This window comes from Rhinolophus ferrumequinum, chromosome 17 (assembly GCF_004115265.2).
Source record: "Rhinolophus ferrumequinum isolate MPI-CBG mRhiFer1 chromosome 17, mRhiFer1_v1.p, whole genome shotgun sequence".
In the NCBI taxonomy this organism is placed as follows: Eukaryota; Metazoa; Chordata; class Mammalia; order Chiroptera; family Rhinolophidae; genus Rhinolophus; species Rhinolophus ferrumequinum.
In genome coordinates this window covers 34,587,248-34,607,089 of record NC_046300.1, presented here as the reverse complement: position 1 = coordinate 34,607,089, position 19,842 = coordinate 34,587,248, and the positions used below count along the sequence as shown (strand labels likewise).

Below are 19,842 nucleotides of genomic sequence, written 5' to 3'. Positions count from 1 at the left end.
AAAGCCTTGGAAGCCAGTCGGCTACTGGGAAAATAATAATACAATTTTAAGAGTTGTTTCAACAAATTCATCCTCGAGCCAGATTGATTTCAGCTATTTTTCCCACATTATTAGTATCAGAAATTTGCTACAGAAATTTACCTACCTGATTATTGTAAACTTACTGATGTCCTTCAAAATTTCAAGAGATGCCAGATGTTGTAGAGTTGGGAACAGAAAGGGACACAGATGTATTAGATGCCAAGAGGTTCCCAGGAATGGCCACAGAGAGCTCTAACTACTTAGGCTTAAGTACTTTTTGAAAAAAGCATTTGTTCTTAGTGTCACAAAACTTCTGTACTTTTACTTTTGCTTTTTAAGAGTAGAACATTTAGAGAGGGATGAAGGCAAGCATCCAGCTTCACACTGCTGATAAGAGGCAAACACCTCACAGAGAGATGCTGTCTACAAACAACGTGAATCAGCTTAGCTTTGTTTGGTGCAACACTTTTTTCTGTACCAAAAGCACAAAGCGGTCAGAGGCATAACTCTAATATGCTTTATAAAGTCAGTGAGAAGCTTAAGGTCAAAAGCAATCTTACCCATCATGTCCCCGATTTTGTATTCCTTCAAACAAAGCCTCCATCGCCAAATCCCCTTTCTTTTGGCAACTGGGAAAGGAAAAAAAATCAGTCAAGATAAAATTCATTTTTTTAAGTTCTAACATTCCAACTGACAAACTTAAAAATGTGAATGAAAGCATGCAAATAACAATGAGAAAATGCAGCACTTCTTAGGTTGACTGTAGGAGCAGTCAAGGATCACTTCAAGAAATACTAGGACCAAATAAATACATTTCAGACCAAAATAACTTAAAATGATCTGAACTGCTGACTGCTGTTGACATTTTCCAGGCATGACTGAAATCAAACACTCCATTGTTACGTCCCTACTTCCTAATATTAAGGGTGGACCAGGGATAGATGTGGGGTGCTAGAAGCACAGAGACACTGACACATACCCCCTTACAAAATAAGGGGAAGAAATTAGAGGTCACACGTGTCGGAGGAAAAGTGTAGCTTTTTTTGTTGTTTTTTTTAAAAAAGAGATATTATAAACAGGTTAAAGGCCCTGACCTTGAACTCCTTGGTCCATCACTGGAGATCCTACTTATTCTCCCATTGACAAGACCATGAAGCTTCCTAGATTAAACACACTCCCTTCCCTGAAAGGCAGCCATGTGGTCCCTCCCTCTTCTATACTTCGTGGTTCCTAATCCTTAACAGGCTCTTTCATAGGAGGTACACTCCAGTGGAATGTGTCTTTTACACATCCGTTTTCCTTACTATCCGACCCTCAAAGGCATAAAACTAATTTTATTCATCCCTACAGCTTCAGGGCTTAGTGCAGCACTTCAACACAGCATGTGCTGGATGCTTTTGGCTGAACTTAAATCAATTCCCCTCCCTTTTCTCTATGTCTCTATGCAAACTGGTCATAGCTGGAGAACTACAGAGAAGAGAAAGAAGGGAAGGGAGACAGAAGAGACTGCCATGAAAGGGAAAGACACACCACAAAGAAAAGTGAGAAGGAGAGAGAAAAAGATCACCCCTAAATTCAGAAGTACCAATGAGTAGTAATACCTACAGCAGGTTTCTCACCTCTTATCACAAATCTTCAAAACATTAATCAGTGTCAAACCACTTCTCACTCATAAGAAACTGCTTTTTTCCTTAAACCTTCAAAGGCTCAGTCCTGAATTAGTCTTTTAGGTAATTCCGAAATACTGTGGTGTGGAGGTTCTGCCTCTTTGCCTAATGCCTCCTCTAAAAATTATATTGCTGTAAGAAGGGGATTCTTTCATTCAACAAAGAATTCAGTGTGTACTAACCACTAGATACACAGTGATGAAAGCCATTGCCATTTTCAAAGAATTAATGTCCAATATGGGAAAGAAAAAATAACCACAAATGTTCTTACAGAGTGAAAAATATAGTAACAGAGGCATTATCCTGGAAACAGAGGAGAATGAGAAAACTGGAAAATACAACCAACTGTGTGTTATTTGCATCTATTTCTAAAGTTACTAACAGGGTATCAAACTATTCATGCACAAATATGGAAGAGAGGGTTTTTTCCCAGTTGATTTACCCTTCATTAGACAAAATAACCCCTCCCTCCCCCCAAAAAGGTTTTCATGTTCTACTCCACTTTCTTTCAAACCACGATATGGCCTATTGGAACACAACCCAGATGCCACGCTTTGGCCCATTCTAGGGAACTGAGGGGTCGTACAGAGTTCATAGTACCATGTGGATGGAGACCCACCACATAGTCCTGCTCTGCAGCTAACTAGCTTTGCGTCCTTGCATTTCAGTATTTGCATCTGTAAAATGAGGGGGCTGAACTATAATCTTCAAGGTTTCTTCCAGATTTTTCATGGGATTCTGATAGCCAATTAAATGTCCACTGTAACCAGTATGCTTCTGATCGCTACACACAATATTCATTAAATATGTTGGAAAGTACTGTTCCTAAGGACAGTGATACTACAGTCATTCAAAATGATCATTAGTAAAATTATACTTCTTGAGGTCACGTTATTCTTAACATTAATATATTCAGTAATATATATCAGTAATACACATTTAGTAATATATAATACATTGATATACTTTCTGGATGACATTATGTAATAATTAGCAATATTTACAACAGAAGCTAAAAGTCATTGAATGCTCAACTGTTCTGCCTTATATATACTGTCTAATTCATTCTTCACAACACTCATAAAAGATTAGATACTATTACTTTGAGGAAACTGAGGCTTAGAGGCCAATGTGCAATCTTTATATATTTTACAGTAGTCCAGCTCTTAAAATACCTTCATATCTTCTTTTGGTTTCATACTGTTTTCTTCATGATAAACAAAATCAAATCAACTCAAAAAGTCTGGACACAGGAAAAACATACAAACTGAAGTATGACGTCACCATCGAGGCCACCTGGTGGCAGTAGCACAATGGTGAAAATATTCCATACAGGGGAAAATTGCCATTTCAGAAATCAAAATAATGGTCTGAGACAAAGAGATCTGTTTTAAAAAGGCGGGGGGGGGGGGAGGAGGGAAATGTGGGGAGGATACCAGCAGCATTCTCTGCGTAAAATAATCTTACTAACGGTGTAACGTGTTTCTTTAACAATACCTTCACCATGTGCTTGAGTAGCTGCCAAAACCATCAGTTCCCATTCCTTGGGATCAGGTACCCATAAACAGCGAGGACGCAGATTTCCTGTGAACTTTTCTCATCTGAGTTTCTCATAGTTACATCACTAACTCCTTTCCTCACCAACCTGACCCTCAGTCAGCTCTACGCACTATGTCACTTTGCTCTTCTTTGCTTGTCCATGTGATAATTATGTGAAGTTAGATAGTCTTTGTTCATAATATTAAATACAAATTTTAGTTACTACTATTTGATAATCTGCTCCTCCTGGCCACTAACACAAAATGCTAATGGGGTTAAATGGAAACGTGCAGCCTACAATTGCTACAGGACAATCTTAGTCATTTCTGCAGTTAGAATGAGGTATCAACAAACAAAAGTTATTAATTATAACTTTCCTTTGAATGAAACTGTTTTAAGTGGAACCTGGAATAGGATGGATAAAGTCTTCACCAAGTCTGGGAAGAAGGAAAAGCACACTTTAAATCTTAGGGAAAAAAGAATCCAAATAGGATATCTGATAATGGGCAAATCCCTGAAATTTATTAAGATATTGAAATTTAAGAGCTACAAGAACCTTAAGACCTCCAATTTTAACTTTTTCGCTTTATAGATCAGGAAAAATATCTAGAGTATATGCCCAAGGTCAAATCACTCATAAACGGGACAAAGGAAGAAAAGAAAAACTCTGGACAGAATTACTAATGAATGTACTAATAAAAGGGATATGCCTACCCATCAAGTCTCGTTTAAAGGAGGATAACACTGCTCTCTGTCCCTTACCTGCCTTGGTGTTACTATGATTACAAAGGTCTGTGGCTGTGTCCGATATACTCTGGCTGCTCCAATAAACAATCAATATAATTTACCATTGCCCAGAAAGGTTCCTAGTTAAACTGAAGGAAGGGGAAAAAAATCAGCACATAAAGTATCAAAGAAATTTTCCAAAATAAAAATAAAATTTTAAATACTGTTTATAACTCAAAATCCGGAAAGAATAAAAGAATAAGGGGGGCCGGCCCGGTGGCTCAGGCGGTCGGAGCTCCGTGCTCCTAACTCCGAAGGCTGCCAGTTCGATTCCCACATGGGCCAGTGGGCCCTCAACCACAAGGTTGACAGTTCAATTCCTCGAGTCCCGCAAGGGATGGTGGGCTTTGCCCCCTGCAACTAAGATTGAACACGGCACCTTGAGCTGAGCTGCCTCCCGGATGGCTCAGTTGGTTGGAGCGCATCCTCTCAACCACAAGGTTGCGGGTTTGACTCCCACAAGGGATGGTGGGCTGCGCCCCCTGCAACTAGCAACAGCAACTGGACGTGGAGCTGAGCTGCGCCCTCACAACTAAGACTGAAAGGACAACAACTTGAAGCTGAACAGCACTCTCCACAACTAAGACTGAAAGGACAACTTGACTTGGAAAAGAGTCCTGGAAGCACACACTGTTCCCCAATAAAAAGTCCTGTTCCCCTTCTCCAAATAAAAAAATCTTAAAAAAAAAATAAAAGTTTGACAATATATTCTGATGACAAGACATGGGAAAATGGGCACTCACATACATTACAGGTAGAGATGCAGAATGATACAACTACTATAAAAGGGATTTTGGTTAATACCTAGCCCCTGATATACCAGGGGTACCAAAAAAATGTATACACATGACTTGTATTCATCTTTCGTTATAGGTATATATTGAGTGTTACTATTTTAATACAGTTTTTTCCTTTCTTAAAATGTGTACACATTTTTTTGGCACCTTCTGTATATGCATTTATTACCCTTTGATCCAAAAATGCCAGTTCTAGAAAACTATCCCAAACACACATTGGCAAAAATACAAAATCACATATGCACAAGGATATACACTGCAGCACTATTTGCAATAGTAGGAAAAAACACAAATGCCTATCAACAGGGGACTAGTTGAATAGTCATCCACTGATGGAATACTATGAAGCTGTAAAAAGGGATAACACTCTCTATATACTTCTATAGAGGGATCTACAAGGTGTAGGAGGTATGACAATTAAGTTCGCGAACTTGCCACCATGCGCTGACATTGGCAGCACTGTACAAACAGCTCGGTAAGGTTTCAAAACCTTGGTATATCAGTGTCTCACAGCTGTGTTCGTGTTGACATGTGGCGATGTCTTGCTGAGTGGCATACATGTTACACGTTTTTGTGTGCCGTCATGACAATGTCTGAGCTTGAATTAGAGCAACGAACAAATATTAAATTTCTTGTTAAACTTGGCAAGAGTGGAAGTGAAATCAGGGACATGTTAGTCCAAGTTTATGGGCTAGTGCCATGAAGAAAACAGCAGTGTACAAATGGATTAAACGTTTTTCTGAGGGGAGAGAACGTGTCACTGATGAAGAGAGGTCAGGGCAGCCAGTAACGAACAGAACTAATAAACATTTGCAAAAGTTTGCCAAATTGTGAATCAAAATCTTCGGCTGAGAGTGCAAAGCACAGCAGACCAAGTAAACATCAATAGAGAAACAGGAAAATCTTGGCATTAGAAAGGTGTGTGCAAAAAATTGTCCCAAAGGAGCTCACCGATGAACAAAAGCAAAGGAGAATCAAAGTTTGCCAAGACCTTTTGGAGAGGCAAGATGATGTTTTGGGCCATGTTATCACTGGTCAAGAAACATGGGTGTACCAATATGACCATGAAATAAAGCATCAAAGTGCACAATGGAAGTCAAGCCAATTCTCCACGAACAAAAAAGTTCCATCAGTCCAAATCAAGAGTCAAAAGGATGTTGCTAACGTTTTTTGATATCAAAGGGATTATTCATTACGAAATTGTACCAACTGGACAGTTAACCAAGTTTACTCTTTGGAAGTGTTGAAAAAGCTGCATGAGAAGGACGAAAACGCCCTAAACTTCTCACCAACAATACGTGGCTCTTGCATCACAACAATGCACCAGCTCACCCTGCACTGTCTGTGAGGGAGTTTTTAGCCAGTAAACAACTAACTGTATTGGAACATCCTCCCTACTTACCTGAACTGGCCCCCGATGACTTCTTTCTTTACCCTAAGATAAAGGAAATATTGAAAGAAACACATTTTGATGACATTCAGGACATCAAGGGTAATACGATGATAGCTCTGATGGCCATTCCAGAAAAAGAATTCCAAAATTGCTTTGAAGGGTGGACTAAGTGCTGGAATTGGTACATAGCTTCCCAAGGGAGTTCTTCAAAGGTGACCATAGTGATATTCAGCAATGAGGTATGTAGCACTTTTTCTATGCGAGCTCGCATCCTTAATTGTCAAATCTTGTATATTAGGTGAAAAAAGCAAGATACAAAACAGTATATGCAAATACTACATTTTATCTAAGAAAGGGAAAAAACATGTATGTGTGTATATATATATATGTATATGTCTGTATATGTATATATGTATATGTGACATGCATATATATGTATATACATGCATATATAAATATATATGGTACATTTATTTTCATGGAAGGATAAACCCAAAACTAGTAAATATGATACCTATAAGAAAGGGAATAGGGTGGAGAAATGAGGGATGAAAACTCAACTTGTCTGGATGTACTTTGTTTTACAGGTACTTGTTTTATAGAAACTATGCTAATATTTTTCATATAATGAAACAAATCCAGGGGCAGCCGGATGGCTCAGTTGGTTAGAGAGCGAGCTCTGAACAACAGGGCTGCCGGTTCGATTCCCACATGGGCCAGTGAGCTGTGTCCTCCACACCTAGATTGAAGACAACGAGCTGCCGCTCAGCTTCTGGAGGGGTGGCCGATGGCTCAGTTGGTTAGAGCACAAGCTCTCAACAACAAGGTTGCCGGTTCAATTCCCACATGGGACGGTGGGCTGTACCCCCTGTAACTAAAGGTTGGATACAAATATAAAATCAAAGGTTGAAAATGGCGACTGGACTTGTTGCTGAGCTGCACCTTCCACAACTAGATTAAAGGACGACTTGGAGCAGATGGGCCCTGGAGAAATACACTGTTCCCCAATAATCCCAAAAAAAATTTAAAAAAAAAATCCAAATGAAAAAAAGAAAAGCAGTAAATAAATAAAGTGAAAATAAAATGAAATAAATCAAGTATCAACTAGACGTTAAGCCATATTTAGGCCAGGAGCAGAAACCTCATATTAAAAGCCATCTTGTCATGATTCTGTCTTGCTTTATCTCCTAGGCGCCTGGGCAGGCCTGGGCTGTCCCGATGCAACCTGGGGCCAGGGTGTGAGCTGGAGGACTTCGTCATGCCCTGAAACCCTTTGTCAACAAAAACCCCCTGAAGCATTGAAGGGGGAACAGCCTCGCTCACCCCCTCCTATAAAACTCCATACCCCTCTTTGCTCGGGGAGGTTATGGTCTTTTCTAGACGGACCTCCCTCAGCTCAAACACGCCAAATCAATTCTAATAGGACCAATCTTGGTCTCCTGCACTCATTCCTCCGGCTGTGCCTAACACTAGACATCAAGTTGGCAGCCTAACCATAGAGCAAATTGTTTCATAGGCCTTTAAAATGCAATAATTTTACTGTATATATCCTAAAGGGGGTACATACTAAGGATAAAAAAGAACAAAGAAATCCTAAACACTATTCAGGAATCATATTGTTATTAATAAAACTGATATTGTTAATTTCAAAGTTATATATAACATAGGATAAGAAAAAAGTAATTATGTTAATGACATTAGGAATCAATGTTTTCAGCAAGAGAAAAAGATATAAATATAAAATCATATATGCAAAAAAAACCCTATAAAATCAAAATTAAATTGGAAATAGTGTAAATTCTGTACATTTCTCTCTTAGAAAATGTATTTCCTAACTCTGATCACTGTAAATCCTACAACTAATGCCCAACCTAGCAGTAAGAGCACAGTTCTCAGGCTGTGGTCTCTAAATACCATCTCCAACTCAAAGGAACCAGGGTTGTTGGCCAGAAATGTATAAATGAGGCAGGAACATGTTTAATCAGCAAATGAAGACATTATCAAAGACTACTTGTCATATCAAAGTGGACAGGAGTCAACTTAAAGGGGCTGCTGCCACTGGCCAAAGACAGGACAATTCGAGAATCAAAAAAAAAAAAAAAAAACTGCAATAGGTGGAAACAGTTTCAATATTTTCAAGCTTATAAGTTCATGATGATTTTTTTAAAAAGGCAAAAACCGTTTTGGTTTTTAAAAAAGGCAAAAACCTCACGGTTACCTTTGGAGGTTGTTAGGCCACCAACTCATTACCGCAGTCTGAAAATAGAGGGAAAGAATTAAGCATTTTTCTTGCCCTCCAGTATTTCAAATAGCTGATGACAGTCAAGTAGCTGGTGGGAGGAAGCTCTTCCTGAAAGATTTCCAGCTAATAAATACTAAAGGAATGACGAAATTAGAAAATCACCATATTGCAACCCCTAAAGGAACAATAGATATAGGCAATCTAAATCCATGAAAAGATTTCACCATTAAGTGCAATGCTCAAGGGGAAATTCATGATGGATGGATCAGTACACTGCTCAATCTTCATATCACAAAAAGAGGAACAATTCATACATTGTGTGCCTCTCTGATAATCAATGCAACAGGAAGTGTACTGCACCATCTGGGAAATATTCTTGCCCACCTCCACCAAAAAAAAAAAAATCAACATTGAATCTGATCAAGCTTCTAGATCAGTGCTGTTCAACAGAATTTTCTGCAGTTATGGAAATGTTTTATATCTACACCGAACGGTAGCTACGAGGTACCTGTGACTATTTGGCATTTGAAACACGGCCAATGCGACTAAAGAACTGAATTTTTTGTTTTCTTTCATTTTAATTCATTTCAATAGCCACAGCTGGCTGGTGGCTGCTATAATGGATAGTGCAATTCTAGATCTAACTACTGGTTTAAAGGAAATAGATACACATGGGGAAGAATACCATAGGGATAAAATCAGCTAAATGTAGAATGCTGAGGGGGGAAAGGCAGGCAAGGGAACTACTATATCTCAAAAGATTTAAAAGGTGCATTAACCAAATGCAATACATGAATCTGAACAGGATTTTTATCCAAGAAGCTAATTGTAAAAAGACATTAAGGGACAGCGGGGAAGTCTGAACCCAGGCTGAATACTGACATTATGGAATATTTATTAATTTTCATAGGTGGATGGCAGTACTGTGGTTTTGTAGAGGTGAAAAAAAACAAACTTACCTCGTAGAGAAAAAACAACCCTAACTAAACATAAAAATCAAAAATTCAGTTTCTGAAACCTATGTAAATGTTGGCTTCAACTTTCAAACCAAGCTGACATTTTTTTAAAAAATAGGAAGCTCTGATAGTGGACTGCTGATGCAGTCAACATGTGCCACCTCTACTACATAAATGAGAACAGGAAGGACCAAGCAAAGGTCTTCTACCTTTTAATGGGAGGTAAATGGTGTATCGATACAATTAACATACATAATTATTACAAATAATTTTTAAAAGCTAACTCTACATACATTTTAAAGGACAGTGTAACTCTCTGAATGTTTATAAATCTCTTAACACATTTAACTTTCAGTCGTACTATATTGATCATTGATAATGATATCGTGAAAGGACAAGCAGCTCAGGACAAAAGTCAATTTAAAGATGATACCGCATTCCAAGTAAGAAAATAATACACTTCATTTTATCATTAAGTTACAACTATGATGACTCTAAATGGAAACACCTGAAAGTAATGTGTTGTTGATCCTTGTATGATTTCCTCCTATCTATAAAATAAAAAGCAAGCATGTGGAGAACTGTGTAACTACAGGATACCTACCCCACAATACTGCTTTATTAAAAGAATAATTTTTTTAAGACTTAAGGTTTAAGGAATCAAATGTAAGGCTCAAGAAAGACTACTCTGTGCAAATAAACGTACTGTAACTATAAATGAAGACTAGTCACTGACAGCACACTCATCTTCACTCTCCGACGTTGTAAGGGGACATAAGAAAAACCATATTATGAGCCTATCTATACTGTCTTCAAATATCTTCATGGTTAGTGTTCGTAAGGAACTGTCACTTTTTAAACCATGGCTCTACCACTTGTTTCCGATCCCTGATTTCTATGGAGCAATCTGTAAGGCAGAGGTGCCCCAACTTCAATCCTTCACGATTTCTGCCACATTTCCATTTCTCCTGTGTCAACGTTGTTTTTAAGCCAACTCACTGTTTAAACTGCTAAACTTCCCACCATAAATGAACGGGCATCACCCGCCGTGGATGGCTTAAGTCACAACAAAGCTACGGTAGCAAGTTAACCAGAAACGACAGGCTGAGCGGGAGGGCTGAGCCGGAGGTCCCTCCCCCGAAGAGAAAACTGGCCACCCGCCGCCCTCCCGCTGGCCCGGCCGCAGGGAAGGGCTGACCACCTGGCTGGCCCGACGGCACGCCCGGGAAGGCCATATCCGCCTTCGCGGGCCCGCAGGGTGTGGGCGACGAGGCCGAAGGGCGGGGCGCCGGAGCTGGCCTGGGCCGGCGGGGGCGGGCCTGGCGGCTGGCGGGCTGCTGCGGAAGCCAGCCCCGAGCCTTTGGGCCGCGCGGCGGACAGCACCACAGCCGCCGCGGCCAAGCCTGCCCCAGGAATAGTACAGGCCCGCCCCTCGCCCGTCCTCCGTGCGCACATGAGGTTAGGGCGCTCCCGCGCGCGCGCGCCCCCGAGCTTTCCCGCCGTTACCTCCGGCGGGGGCGCGCGCGCGTCACCGTCAACCTGACGTCCAGCATCTGTCGTCGACACGTTCGTTCCGCCCCCTGCTCCCTCCCTTTTAATGGCAACAAACGTCCTGCCTCACCTCCCCTCCGCCCAAGCAAATGGGCTCACCCACATCCGGGGATCGGAGCAAAAAGAAGTGCGGGTCACGTGGTGCCGAGGGTGGGCTCCGGTGGCCGCGGGTGCTGCGCTGGGTCGGGTGCTGGTAAGGGTTTCCCGCGCCCCTAGCCTAGGTTCTGCAGGGCGAGAACGCGTTCGTTCCTCAGCGTCGCACTGCCTGCGACCGAGGCCGATGTCTTCATTTCAGCCCCATCACTGCCCTTACCGCTCACTGGATCGAGTGGAAAGAAACTTGGGTGGCGGGCCTGGACCTAGACCTCCCCCGCTTCCACACTTGGTATATCCAGCCTCGAGCCGGAAGTCGGGGCTGTGAGGCGGGCTCACACTCCTGTACGGATGGTGGTGGCCTGCGAGGGTCATTTTTAGCCAAAGGGGGGGGGAAGCCGTCTGCGTTGATCATGTAGTTGTGTATTTACAAAATTCTGAAGCACAGAGGAATAAAACGTGCCCCTGCCCCAAGGAACGCACGCGCCGCCTGTCTGGAAAGCAAGAAACAGCCAGTGTGACAAGCTCCCAGTCGGGATCATTCGCTATTCCCAGGGAACTAGGGGACCTGAATAGCCTCCTATAGGAGGAGGTGACCCGGGAACCAAGTTTTTCAGACCGACAGGGATTATCTGGGACATAAAGGGGAAAGAGCATTCCAGGCATTGGGGCCATCACACGTGTAAGAAAAGTTTGTTCACGAAACTGATAGTGGTGAATGCTGTCGAGTGTAGCAAATGCTTGTGACAGTGGCCGTGTCCTGGACTTTGCCTCTCTTGATGCTTTCCACTCTTCCAGCCCCTTACGAGTGAAGACACCACTCGGGAAATGGGGAGTTGACCCTGATGATGTGACGCCCACGTTGAGTTTGGAAGGAAAAGTACACGGGGGAAAGAGGCTTTTTTTTAAGTGCAAAGGGTGGCAAGTATGATAGGGCTAGAGATGTTTGGAAGAGGAACAGGTGAAAACAGATTGAGGCCAAATTGGGGGAAAATGGATTAAGGAGTCATTGATGGAAAATGGACACCTAACAATTGGAGACATAGCTGAGCAGTCTGTCACAAGGCTGACCCAACTAGTGGGTCATAAGGACAAGAAGGAAGCATTCGAGGGCAGAATGCCTGCTGAAGCTGGAGTGATTTGAGAAAACTACAGAAAAGGTGGAACTTGTGTGGGCCTGGGGAAATCAGCAGGTTTTGATCAGAGGAAAGGAAGGAGGGCATCCCAGAGGTCAGAGCATCCAGGACAAAGGAGTGGCGGCAGAGAAAAAGGAGGGCTTGTGTATGACAGGGTCTCCAAAAATATAACTGGAACTGAAAGGACCCCTGGTGTGTACATTTCCTGAAGACAGGATTCTTCAGCTTGTTGTGAGTTATCCACTTAGTAGTACTGGATTAATTCTCGTAATACTAAGAATTAGTAGTGAAACGTTAAGACGTCATCTGGTTCACTGGTGGCATAGAAGCTGGGCATGTTTCAGTTTTGCCTGGATTCTTATCATGGGGGGAAAAGCCTATCATTATTACCCAAGTAGTAGAGCTATCTTGAAGTCATTTTGTTGGGGAAAAGCACAGGCCTATACGAAAGAGTTGGGTTTCACCCCCAAAGACTATTTTCTGGTATAAGTCTTCACAGTCTCAGAAGTGGGCGTGACTCAAGTGCCTTTGGTGCCACTGAATTCCAGACCATTAGGATGGCTGCTTTGTAGCAGGGAGCACAGGAGAGTGATATCTGTGATGAAGAAGCAGAGTCCACACTTGGAAACAGAGTCTAGAGGTATTTTCCAAGCTGGCTATTGGTGTTCAAGAAAAAAAGTGGGGAGTCGGCCGAGAGCTAAGTAAGCATCTTGACCACTTGGGCCAGGCATGAAAGGGGGCACAGCGTTAAGAATCAGAGGAAGGAATCCCAAAGGGAAGAAGAAACCAGCAGCATGGGGTCTTCCCACTGTGGTTCACCTGGAGGTGCTCCTTTCAGGGCTCAGCCTGGGCACCATCTCAAGAAAGGCCATTTCCTTCACAAGTTCAGCTGAGGATTTCTGCAGGTCTGTGGCTGTTCACTTTGTATAACCCAGTTCAGTGGGGATCTCACTATGATCCTGTGCTTCATTTAGCTCCCGTGCCAAAGAATGCCAAGGTTAGAGCTAAGGCGGGTGGAGACTTTTGTGAAAATGGTGCAGGAAAGGGTAGAGGGGCCAGAAAGGAGACTTGATTATGAATGAGTCAAGGATTCATCAAAGGCATCCTGAACAGGACAAGGTGAATGTGCAAGTTAGGAGAGAAAAGCTGCATTCTAGACGTGTTGTGGCCTCGTAAAGGAGGCCCTCAAATATATTCTCTTTTTGTCATACTATGACTGGTTTGTCCACTGGGCTATGTCTGATGTCTGTCCATCGTCAGCTGGGGTAGGAGGGGAGGAACTGTGATCTTATAAATAAGTCGTCATCTGACCCAGATGAGAAGATGGATCTTCCCCAGGGTGATATTATGCCAAAAGACACATCCAAGCTAAAAAGCCTGGGGAATCCTAGGGCTGATTACATCATCTCCTCAGTCTTGTTTAAGAAATTACCTTTTTGGCTTACAGATTTGACAAGATTAAAGCTTCAGGAGAATGGACAGTGAGGTACAGAGAGACGGAAGGATCCTGGATTTGATTGACGATGCTTGGCGAGAAGATAAGCTGCCTTACGAGGATGTTGCGATACCACTGGTAGGCTATAATTTGTGCTGAGGATAATGGGTAAAAGATACGATCTGGTGGGGCCTAGTAGAGATAGGATGTCAACGGACAGATAAACTAGTAGGGCAAAGAAATCAAAGCTGTAAAGTCCACTAATTCTAGAAGCATCTAGACTTTTTATTTGAAGATAAATATAGTTCAAAGAGCTGTTGTGACCAGCTCCGATAGGAGTCATGCCAAGTCTGGAACCCAGGCCTTCTGAGCCATTTTCTGTTGACTACACCAAAGCCAAAAAATCAGATAAGAAGAGTTTAACACATCAGGTGGGAGGAACAGGAAGCAGGGGCATATAAGCTATACAGTATGTCTTCTCTACCTATGGCTTGTCAGTCTGTTGGCATTTTTAAAAACTCAACATTTTTGGAACACTCACCTATCCTAAGTTCCCTGGAAAATATTCAGAAGACATTTGGCTTTTCTTCTTTTGCATGTAGACCAACAGACTCCTGGAATACTCTTTCCTGATCTGTGGCATACAGTCCTGCCAGGAGTTTATTAAACCTTACGTAATAAATGACTTAAAAGTTTTGCTTGTATAAATGCTTGTTAAATATCCTATTGATGTCATAGAAGCCTAACAAGGGACAAAGATCAGGGCCTAGGGACTGTTTCTCTTTAGAACACGCTGACTGCCCTGAAAAGAGTTCTTAATAAAATACAGCTTACAGGTAGACTACGGCTGCTGTTTACAGAGAAAGAAAATTCAGCTCACCCACATTTTTATTTACAAATAAGATGTGATAATAAGTTCAATGAATAATACACATATCAAATAATAAGGCAGCTTAGTTAAAGTTTAGAAAAATAGTCAAAAGAGAGAGCGTAATGAGAATTATAGCTGCCACTTATTGAATACCAGTTTTATGCCTTGGACTGAGGTTGAAATTTGACATACATTCTCCTTAATCCTTAAAACAACCTTGCAAGGGTGGTGCTGTTATCCCCATTTTACAGGAAGGAAACAGGATCCAAGAGAGGAACTTGCTCAGGGTCGGGTAGCTCATAAGTCAGACTTCACACTTGAGTCTGGGAGGCTCCAGGTCCTGTCCTGTAAACTTTTGTTTCTTTCATTCCACCAGTATTTCTTTGAAGCCTTCTGTGTGCCATAAAACTATGTGAACATAAGATACAGTTTCTGCCTCTGGGGATCTAGAGAGGTAACATATATAAAGAAATTGTATAATAATAAGGGTTCTTTCTAAGTGGGGTCATGAACAGCCACCGTAGTATAGGAAGTGGCTCATTGCCTGGTGGGCGTCAGGAAAGGCCTCCAAGAGGATGTAAAGTTTAAGCTGGTTATAGGGGAGGACCAGAAGTTTAGTGGAGACAGACCAGGGCACGCCAGCAGCGGGGGCAGATGTGCAGAGGCTCAGAGTTCTGAAAGGCTAATAGAGAGTGAGGTATTGAATGTGCCTGGAGAATACGTTTGTTGTATAAGGTCGGCAGAACGGTTGGGCTTGGACCAGATTTTGAGAGGAATATTTGTTACCATGCTTAGACCTCATCCGGGGGATATCCAGGAGTGAGTGGTCTTCAAAAAAGAAGTCTGCCACACTCAGATTTAGGTTTTGGAAAATCAGTTTAGCAGCACTGTCAGAGGACGTCTGCCATGGAGAAAGGGGCAAGTGACAGGGCAGAGGGACCAATTAGGAAGCTATTGCAGTGGCCCAGGCAAGGGAGGAGGGCCTGAACAATGGCAAGAAAATGGAGGGGAATTGCCAAATTCTGGACACGCTTATGGCAGGATTTGGGGATCATCCGTGTGGCAGGAAATGAGGGAGAGGTAAATTTCCATGCTGACTTCCAGGTTGTAGCGTGGCTCATGCACGTCTTGGGATACTAAGGCATTGGTGTATCAGTTAGCTTTTGGTGCTGCCTAACTCGTCACCCTAAAACATAGTGGCTTAGAACAATAGCTACTTACCTCATGACTTTGTAGCTCAGCTGAGAGGGTCTTCTGGTCTGCCTCAGCTTGGCTAATCCCTGCTGGACTTATTCGTGCAGCAAGCTAGCTGGAGGCTCAGTAGTTCAGGACACTTCCTCAGGTCTGGCAGTTCAGCAGGCTGTGAGTTGAGGTGATAAGGTGACTAGGCCACAGTCTCTCGTTATCCAGCAGACTAGCCCAGACTTCACATGGCCATCTCAGGGCTCTAAGAGCAGCCTGAGCGGAAACCGCACAGTTCACGGAGCTTAGGCCAAGAAGTGGCCCATGGCACTGCAGCTGCTTTTTGTTGGCCAAAGCAAGTCACCTGGCCAGTCCCAACCTAAGACTAGGGAAATAGCCTCTGTCTTTTCATCGGAATGGCCGCCAAGAATTGTGGCCATTTTTATAATATACCATAATAGATGGTTGCATGTCTGATACTTTGTGTTTGTCTTCCAGGCACATATGCAGTTTTTTTTTTGTTTTTGGTTTTGGTTTTTTTTTTTAAAGATTTTATTGGGGAAGGGGAACAGGACTTTATTGGGGAACAGTGTGTACTTCCAGGCCTGTTTTTCCAAGTCAAGTTGTTGTCCTTTCAATGTTAGTTGTGGAGGGTGCTGTTCAGCTTCAAGTTGTTGTCCTTTCAGTGTTAGTTGTGTCGGGCGCAGCTCAGCTCCAGGTCCAGTTGCCGTTTTCTAGTTGCAGGGGGCACAGAGGACGCACTCCAACCAACTGAGCCATCCGGGAGCTCAGCGGCAATCTTAGTTGCAGGGGGTGGAGCCCACCATCCCTTGCGGGACTGGAGGAATTGAACTGGCAACCTTGTGTTTGAGAGTCCACTGGCCCATGTGGGAATCGAACCGGCAGCCTTCCGAGTTAGGAGCATGGAGCTCCAACCGCCTGAGCCACCGGGCCGGCCCTTTTTTGTTTTGTTTTGTTTTGGTTTTTTTGTTTGTTTGTTTGTTTGTTTGTTTGTTTGTTTGCAGTTTTATATGTTGGCATCATTCATTGCCAAGAGACAATAGTGACCAAATGAAAGACATTATTTTAGAACACATACCACAGATGGGATGAAATTAAGCAAAGTTGCCTGCCTCTGCTTAAGTAATTCATTAAGCAAGGATTTGTTTATATTTTGTCAGCTATAAAAATTGGAACCAAATTTCTCTAAGTTTCAGCATATTATTGCATTACAATAAATAAAACCGGGGGTGCCAAAAAAATCTATACAAGTGGATACTTTGGTCCATGTTGCTCAAGCAGTAGTTCACCGTAATCACCGTAATCAGAAGTGTCTGGACGCTGATGGTAACCACTCTGAGCACCTCTTGTAACTGCAGAAGTCAAATGTGACTTGTGTTCATCTTTTGTTATTAGTATATATTGAGTATTACAATTCTAATAGTTTTCTCCTTTCTTAAAATGTGTATACTTTTTTTTGGCACTCTGTAGTTCTTTTCAATTAGTACAAGTATGTTTGAATTGCAGTCTTAATATTTGTACAAGATATATGTAATTCAAATATACTTGTCATGTTATACGTAGATCATTTTTTATATATTGAAAATAATTCTAAAGGAGAAAAACATTATATTCATGTACTGCAAATTGGAATCCGGTAGGAAATCATAAGTCTAGATATTAGCAGTTCACTAGTGCTAAAAAAAAAAAGTTTAAATACAGATAATTAAAAGGAAATTTATTGGTATTAATGAAGCCTGATACAAAGCAGAGTCCTGATAGTAATAAATTTAAATTTCAAATATAAGGAAACTATTTTTAAAGTTCTCAACCACACACACACACACACACACACACACACACACACACACACACACAAATGGTGGCTATGTGAGGTGATGAATGTTGACCAACGGTACTGTGGTGATCATTTCACAGTATATATATGTATCAAATCATCACGTTGTATACCTTAAACTTACACAATGTTATATGTAAATCAAATCTCAATAAAGCTTGGAAAAAATATATATAAAGAAACTATCCCAGATTCTACACTAAGTATGGCTCCTGGCTTCCCATTTTAAGAAAATGCTGGCAGGATATGACTGGTCATTTGCCATGTTTTATGTTGCCCGGCTCCACCACTAGGGGGAGGTCTCATGTTATATTTTCACTCTCCCCATTTACCTCCATTATAATATAGGCATGTTGGATGCAGAATAGTCGGAATACATTTCTTGTGTTTAAGGAATATGCCAGCAAACGTGGTATTCTATTAAGGCAGCCTCTCCCCAAAAACACTTAGTACTGGCTCTTACCAATTTTCCCAGCCACTAATAATAGCAAATATTCTTTGAGCACTGATCTAAATTACCGTATTTAGTCCTCACAAAAGTCCTATAAGGTGATGCCTACTTTTTTCTCTTTTTTTCAGAGAGGAAACAAAGGCTCTAAGGGTTTGAATACCTTGCCCGAGTTACCCAGCAAACCATGTAGTTGTGGTTTTAAATCCCAGGGGCTTTCAGAAACTTGTGCCCTTAGTCTTTTGCCACATGGCCTCCTGCGCAAGTGCTAGAGCCATAGGCCATCATTCCTTCTGGAGCTCCCTAAGCAATACTACCAGTACTTCCTTACATCTTTTTATTCTAGCTCTTTCTTTAAGATATATTTCTATCAATTGTTCTGCCTATTTGTAGGAACTCATAGGTTTTAACTCGACATGATCTTGCGTTTTAAGGAGTTTGTTAATGTACAGAATACCATCGTTCTGAATGTCCACTGTACCTTTTCAGAATGAGCTTCCTGAACCTGAGCAGGACAACGGTGGCACCACAGAATCTGTTAAAGAACAAGAAATGAAGTGGACTGACTTAGCCTTACAGTACCTCCATGAGAACGTTCCCCCCATAGGAAACTGACACCTGGATCCTTTTTCGTGGATGGATTTTTTTTTTTTTAATTCAGATACAAAATGTTTTCTTTCAGATACAAAATGTTTTCTTTCAGATACAAAATGTTTTCTTTCAGTCTCCTAATTTAAATCTTTGAATGCTAGATCAGCACTCAAAAATGTACATCCACTTAGTTTGTGGCAGCAAAGTGCAATGTGGAAATACTTACCAGAATGAGAAACTGATTGAGATTTCTCAGGAATGCAGAATATTTGGCTCTTTGAACCTAAAGTTTTCCATTCACTAGCTTGTGTTTAAACATGTTTAGTTAAACATTTGCCTTTAACTCTAATTTTGCTTTACTGTCAGAGTTTAACACTTCCCAACTACTTATATTTGTCCTGTGACAGAAGTGATTGAAGATATGAAAGAAAAAGGTTAAGAAAGAGAAAGCCGACATAAGGAGAATTACTCATTTCTCATATACCCCGGCTTGGAGAAGCAGTCTGAGTGGACGTGTATGAAGTCTGTAGGTGTAATGTATTTAGAATTCCGTTCACTGACTGCTGGGATTCCTAAGATTCCTCATGGAGTTTTCAAACTTTGGACACATTTACAAATTAAAAGGGTATCTGACATGTTCCTCTGCTCTCCCTACCATTTTGGTGCCTCTGGAAAGGATCTTTGGCTAGATGGACCACTAGTTTTATCCAGTAAGGGGATTTATTTTCTCAAAGCCCTTTGAGCTGTAACTGAAACACCAGGGAGTCAGTATTCAGTTATACATGTATATGAACACTTGTATTTTGCAAAACACATTCATGTATATTTATCTCCTGGATTTATTTGCCTCCACTGAGTGGTGTCTTGTTATTTTCTATCCAAATTGTAAACTCTGTGGGAAGAGGCTCTGGCTCATACTTCTGTATCCCTCATTGAAAACATTGAATAATTGAAATCTTTCTTCTCCTTTTTTTTTAATTGAGTCTGTGTGCCCATCTTTTAGGGGGAGGAAGTAGATCACAGAAGTGAGTTGATTTTAGAATTTCAATCAGAAACATGGCTGTGGCAACTCTGCCATAACCCAGACGCATCCAGCCTCATCTTCCTGTGCAGGTGTCCTGCCTTGAAGTCATTCATCTCAGAATACAGACCCGAGGCACCAGTCCTCAACCAAGGACAACCCAGTAGAAAAGAGAATTCGGATGTCGAGAAAGCTTTCTACCAAGAGAAAACAAAGCCTTTCAAAAAATTAAAGTATCTATTATGTTCTTCTACA

At 41.6% G+C, this 19,842-nt stretch overlaps 2 protein-coding genes across 18 annotated transcripts in view; one reads left to right on the top strand and one right to left on the bottom strand.

Annotated features, from left to right (window-relative positions):
* The window catches only part of CEP63 (centrosomal protein 63), a 45,749-nt gene extending 30,018 nt beyond the window's left edge, over positions 1-15,731 (bottom strand). For 2 of the 11 annotated variants that reach the window (XM_033132215.1, XM_033132223.1), the window contains exons 1-2: positions 10,908-11,026; positions 582-650 (exon numbers count right to left, since the gene is read on the bottom strand). In XM_033132215.1, the coding sequence (XP_032988106.1) occupies positions 582-650; positions 10,908-10,954 (116 nt within the window). In that variant the 5' untranslated portion in view covers positions 10,955-11,026. Of the gene's footprint in view, positions 1-145; positions 172-581; positions 651-3,989; positions 4,103-10,602; positions 10,840-10,907; positions 11,187-15,708 lie in introns of those variants that run through there. The other 9 variants (XM_033132218.1, XM_033132216.1, XM_033132217.1 and 6 more) reach the window with 9 other exon arrangements.
* On the top strand, positions 11,008-19,540 carry ANAPC13 (anaphase promoting complex subunit 13). 7 transcript variants are annotated; one of them, XM_033132225.1, is made up of 3 exons: positions 11,008-11,145; positions 13,629-13,754; positions 18,465-19,540. In XM_033132225.1, the coding sequence occupies exons 2-3, from the start codon at positions 13,656-13,658 to the stop codon at positions 18,588-18,590; spliced, it is 225 nt and encodes a 74-aa protein (XP_032988116.1). In that variant the 5' UTR covers positions 11,008-11,145; positions 13,629-13,655; the 3' UTR covers positions 18,591-19,540. The 7 variants fall into 7 exon arrangements, with proteins under 7 accessions (XP_032988116.1, XP_032988119.1, XP_032988122.1 ...); XM_033132228.1 differs by lacking the exon at positions 11,008-11,145 and adding an exon at positions 11,216-11,337; XM_033132231.1 differs by lacking the exon at positions 11,008-11,145 and adding an exon at positions 11,351-11,727.
* Positions 19,541-19,842: the final 302 nt, after the last annotated feature.

What these genes read in the sequence shown, in the direction of transcription:
- ANAPC13 (XM_033132225.1), top strand. Translation starts at nt 13,656, where the DNA reads ATGGACAGTGAGGTACAGAGAGACGGAAGGATCCTGGATTTGATTGAC. An exon ending in AGGATGTTGCGATACCACTG is followed by an intron (nt 13,755 to 18,464) that starts GTAGGCTATAAT and finishes GTACCTTTTCAG; the next exon opens with AATGAGCTTCCTGAACCTGA.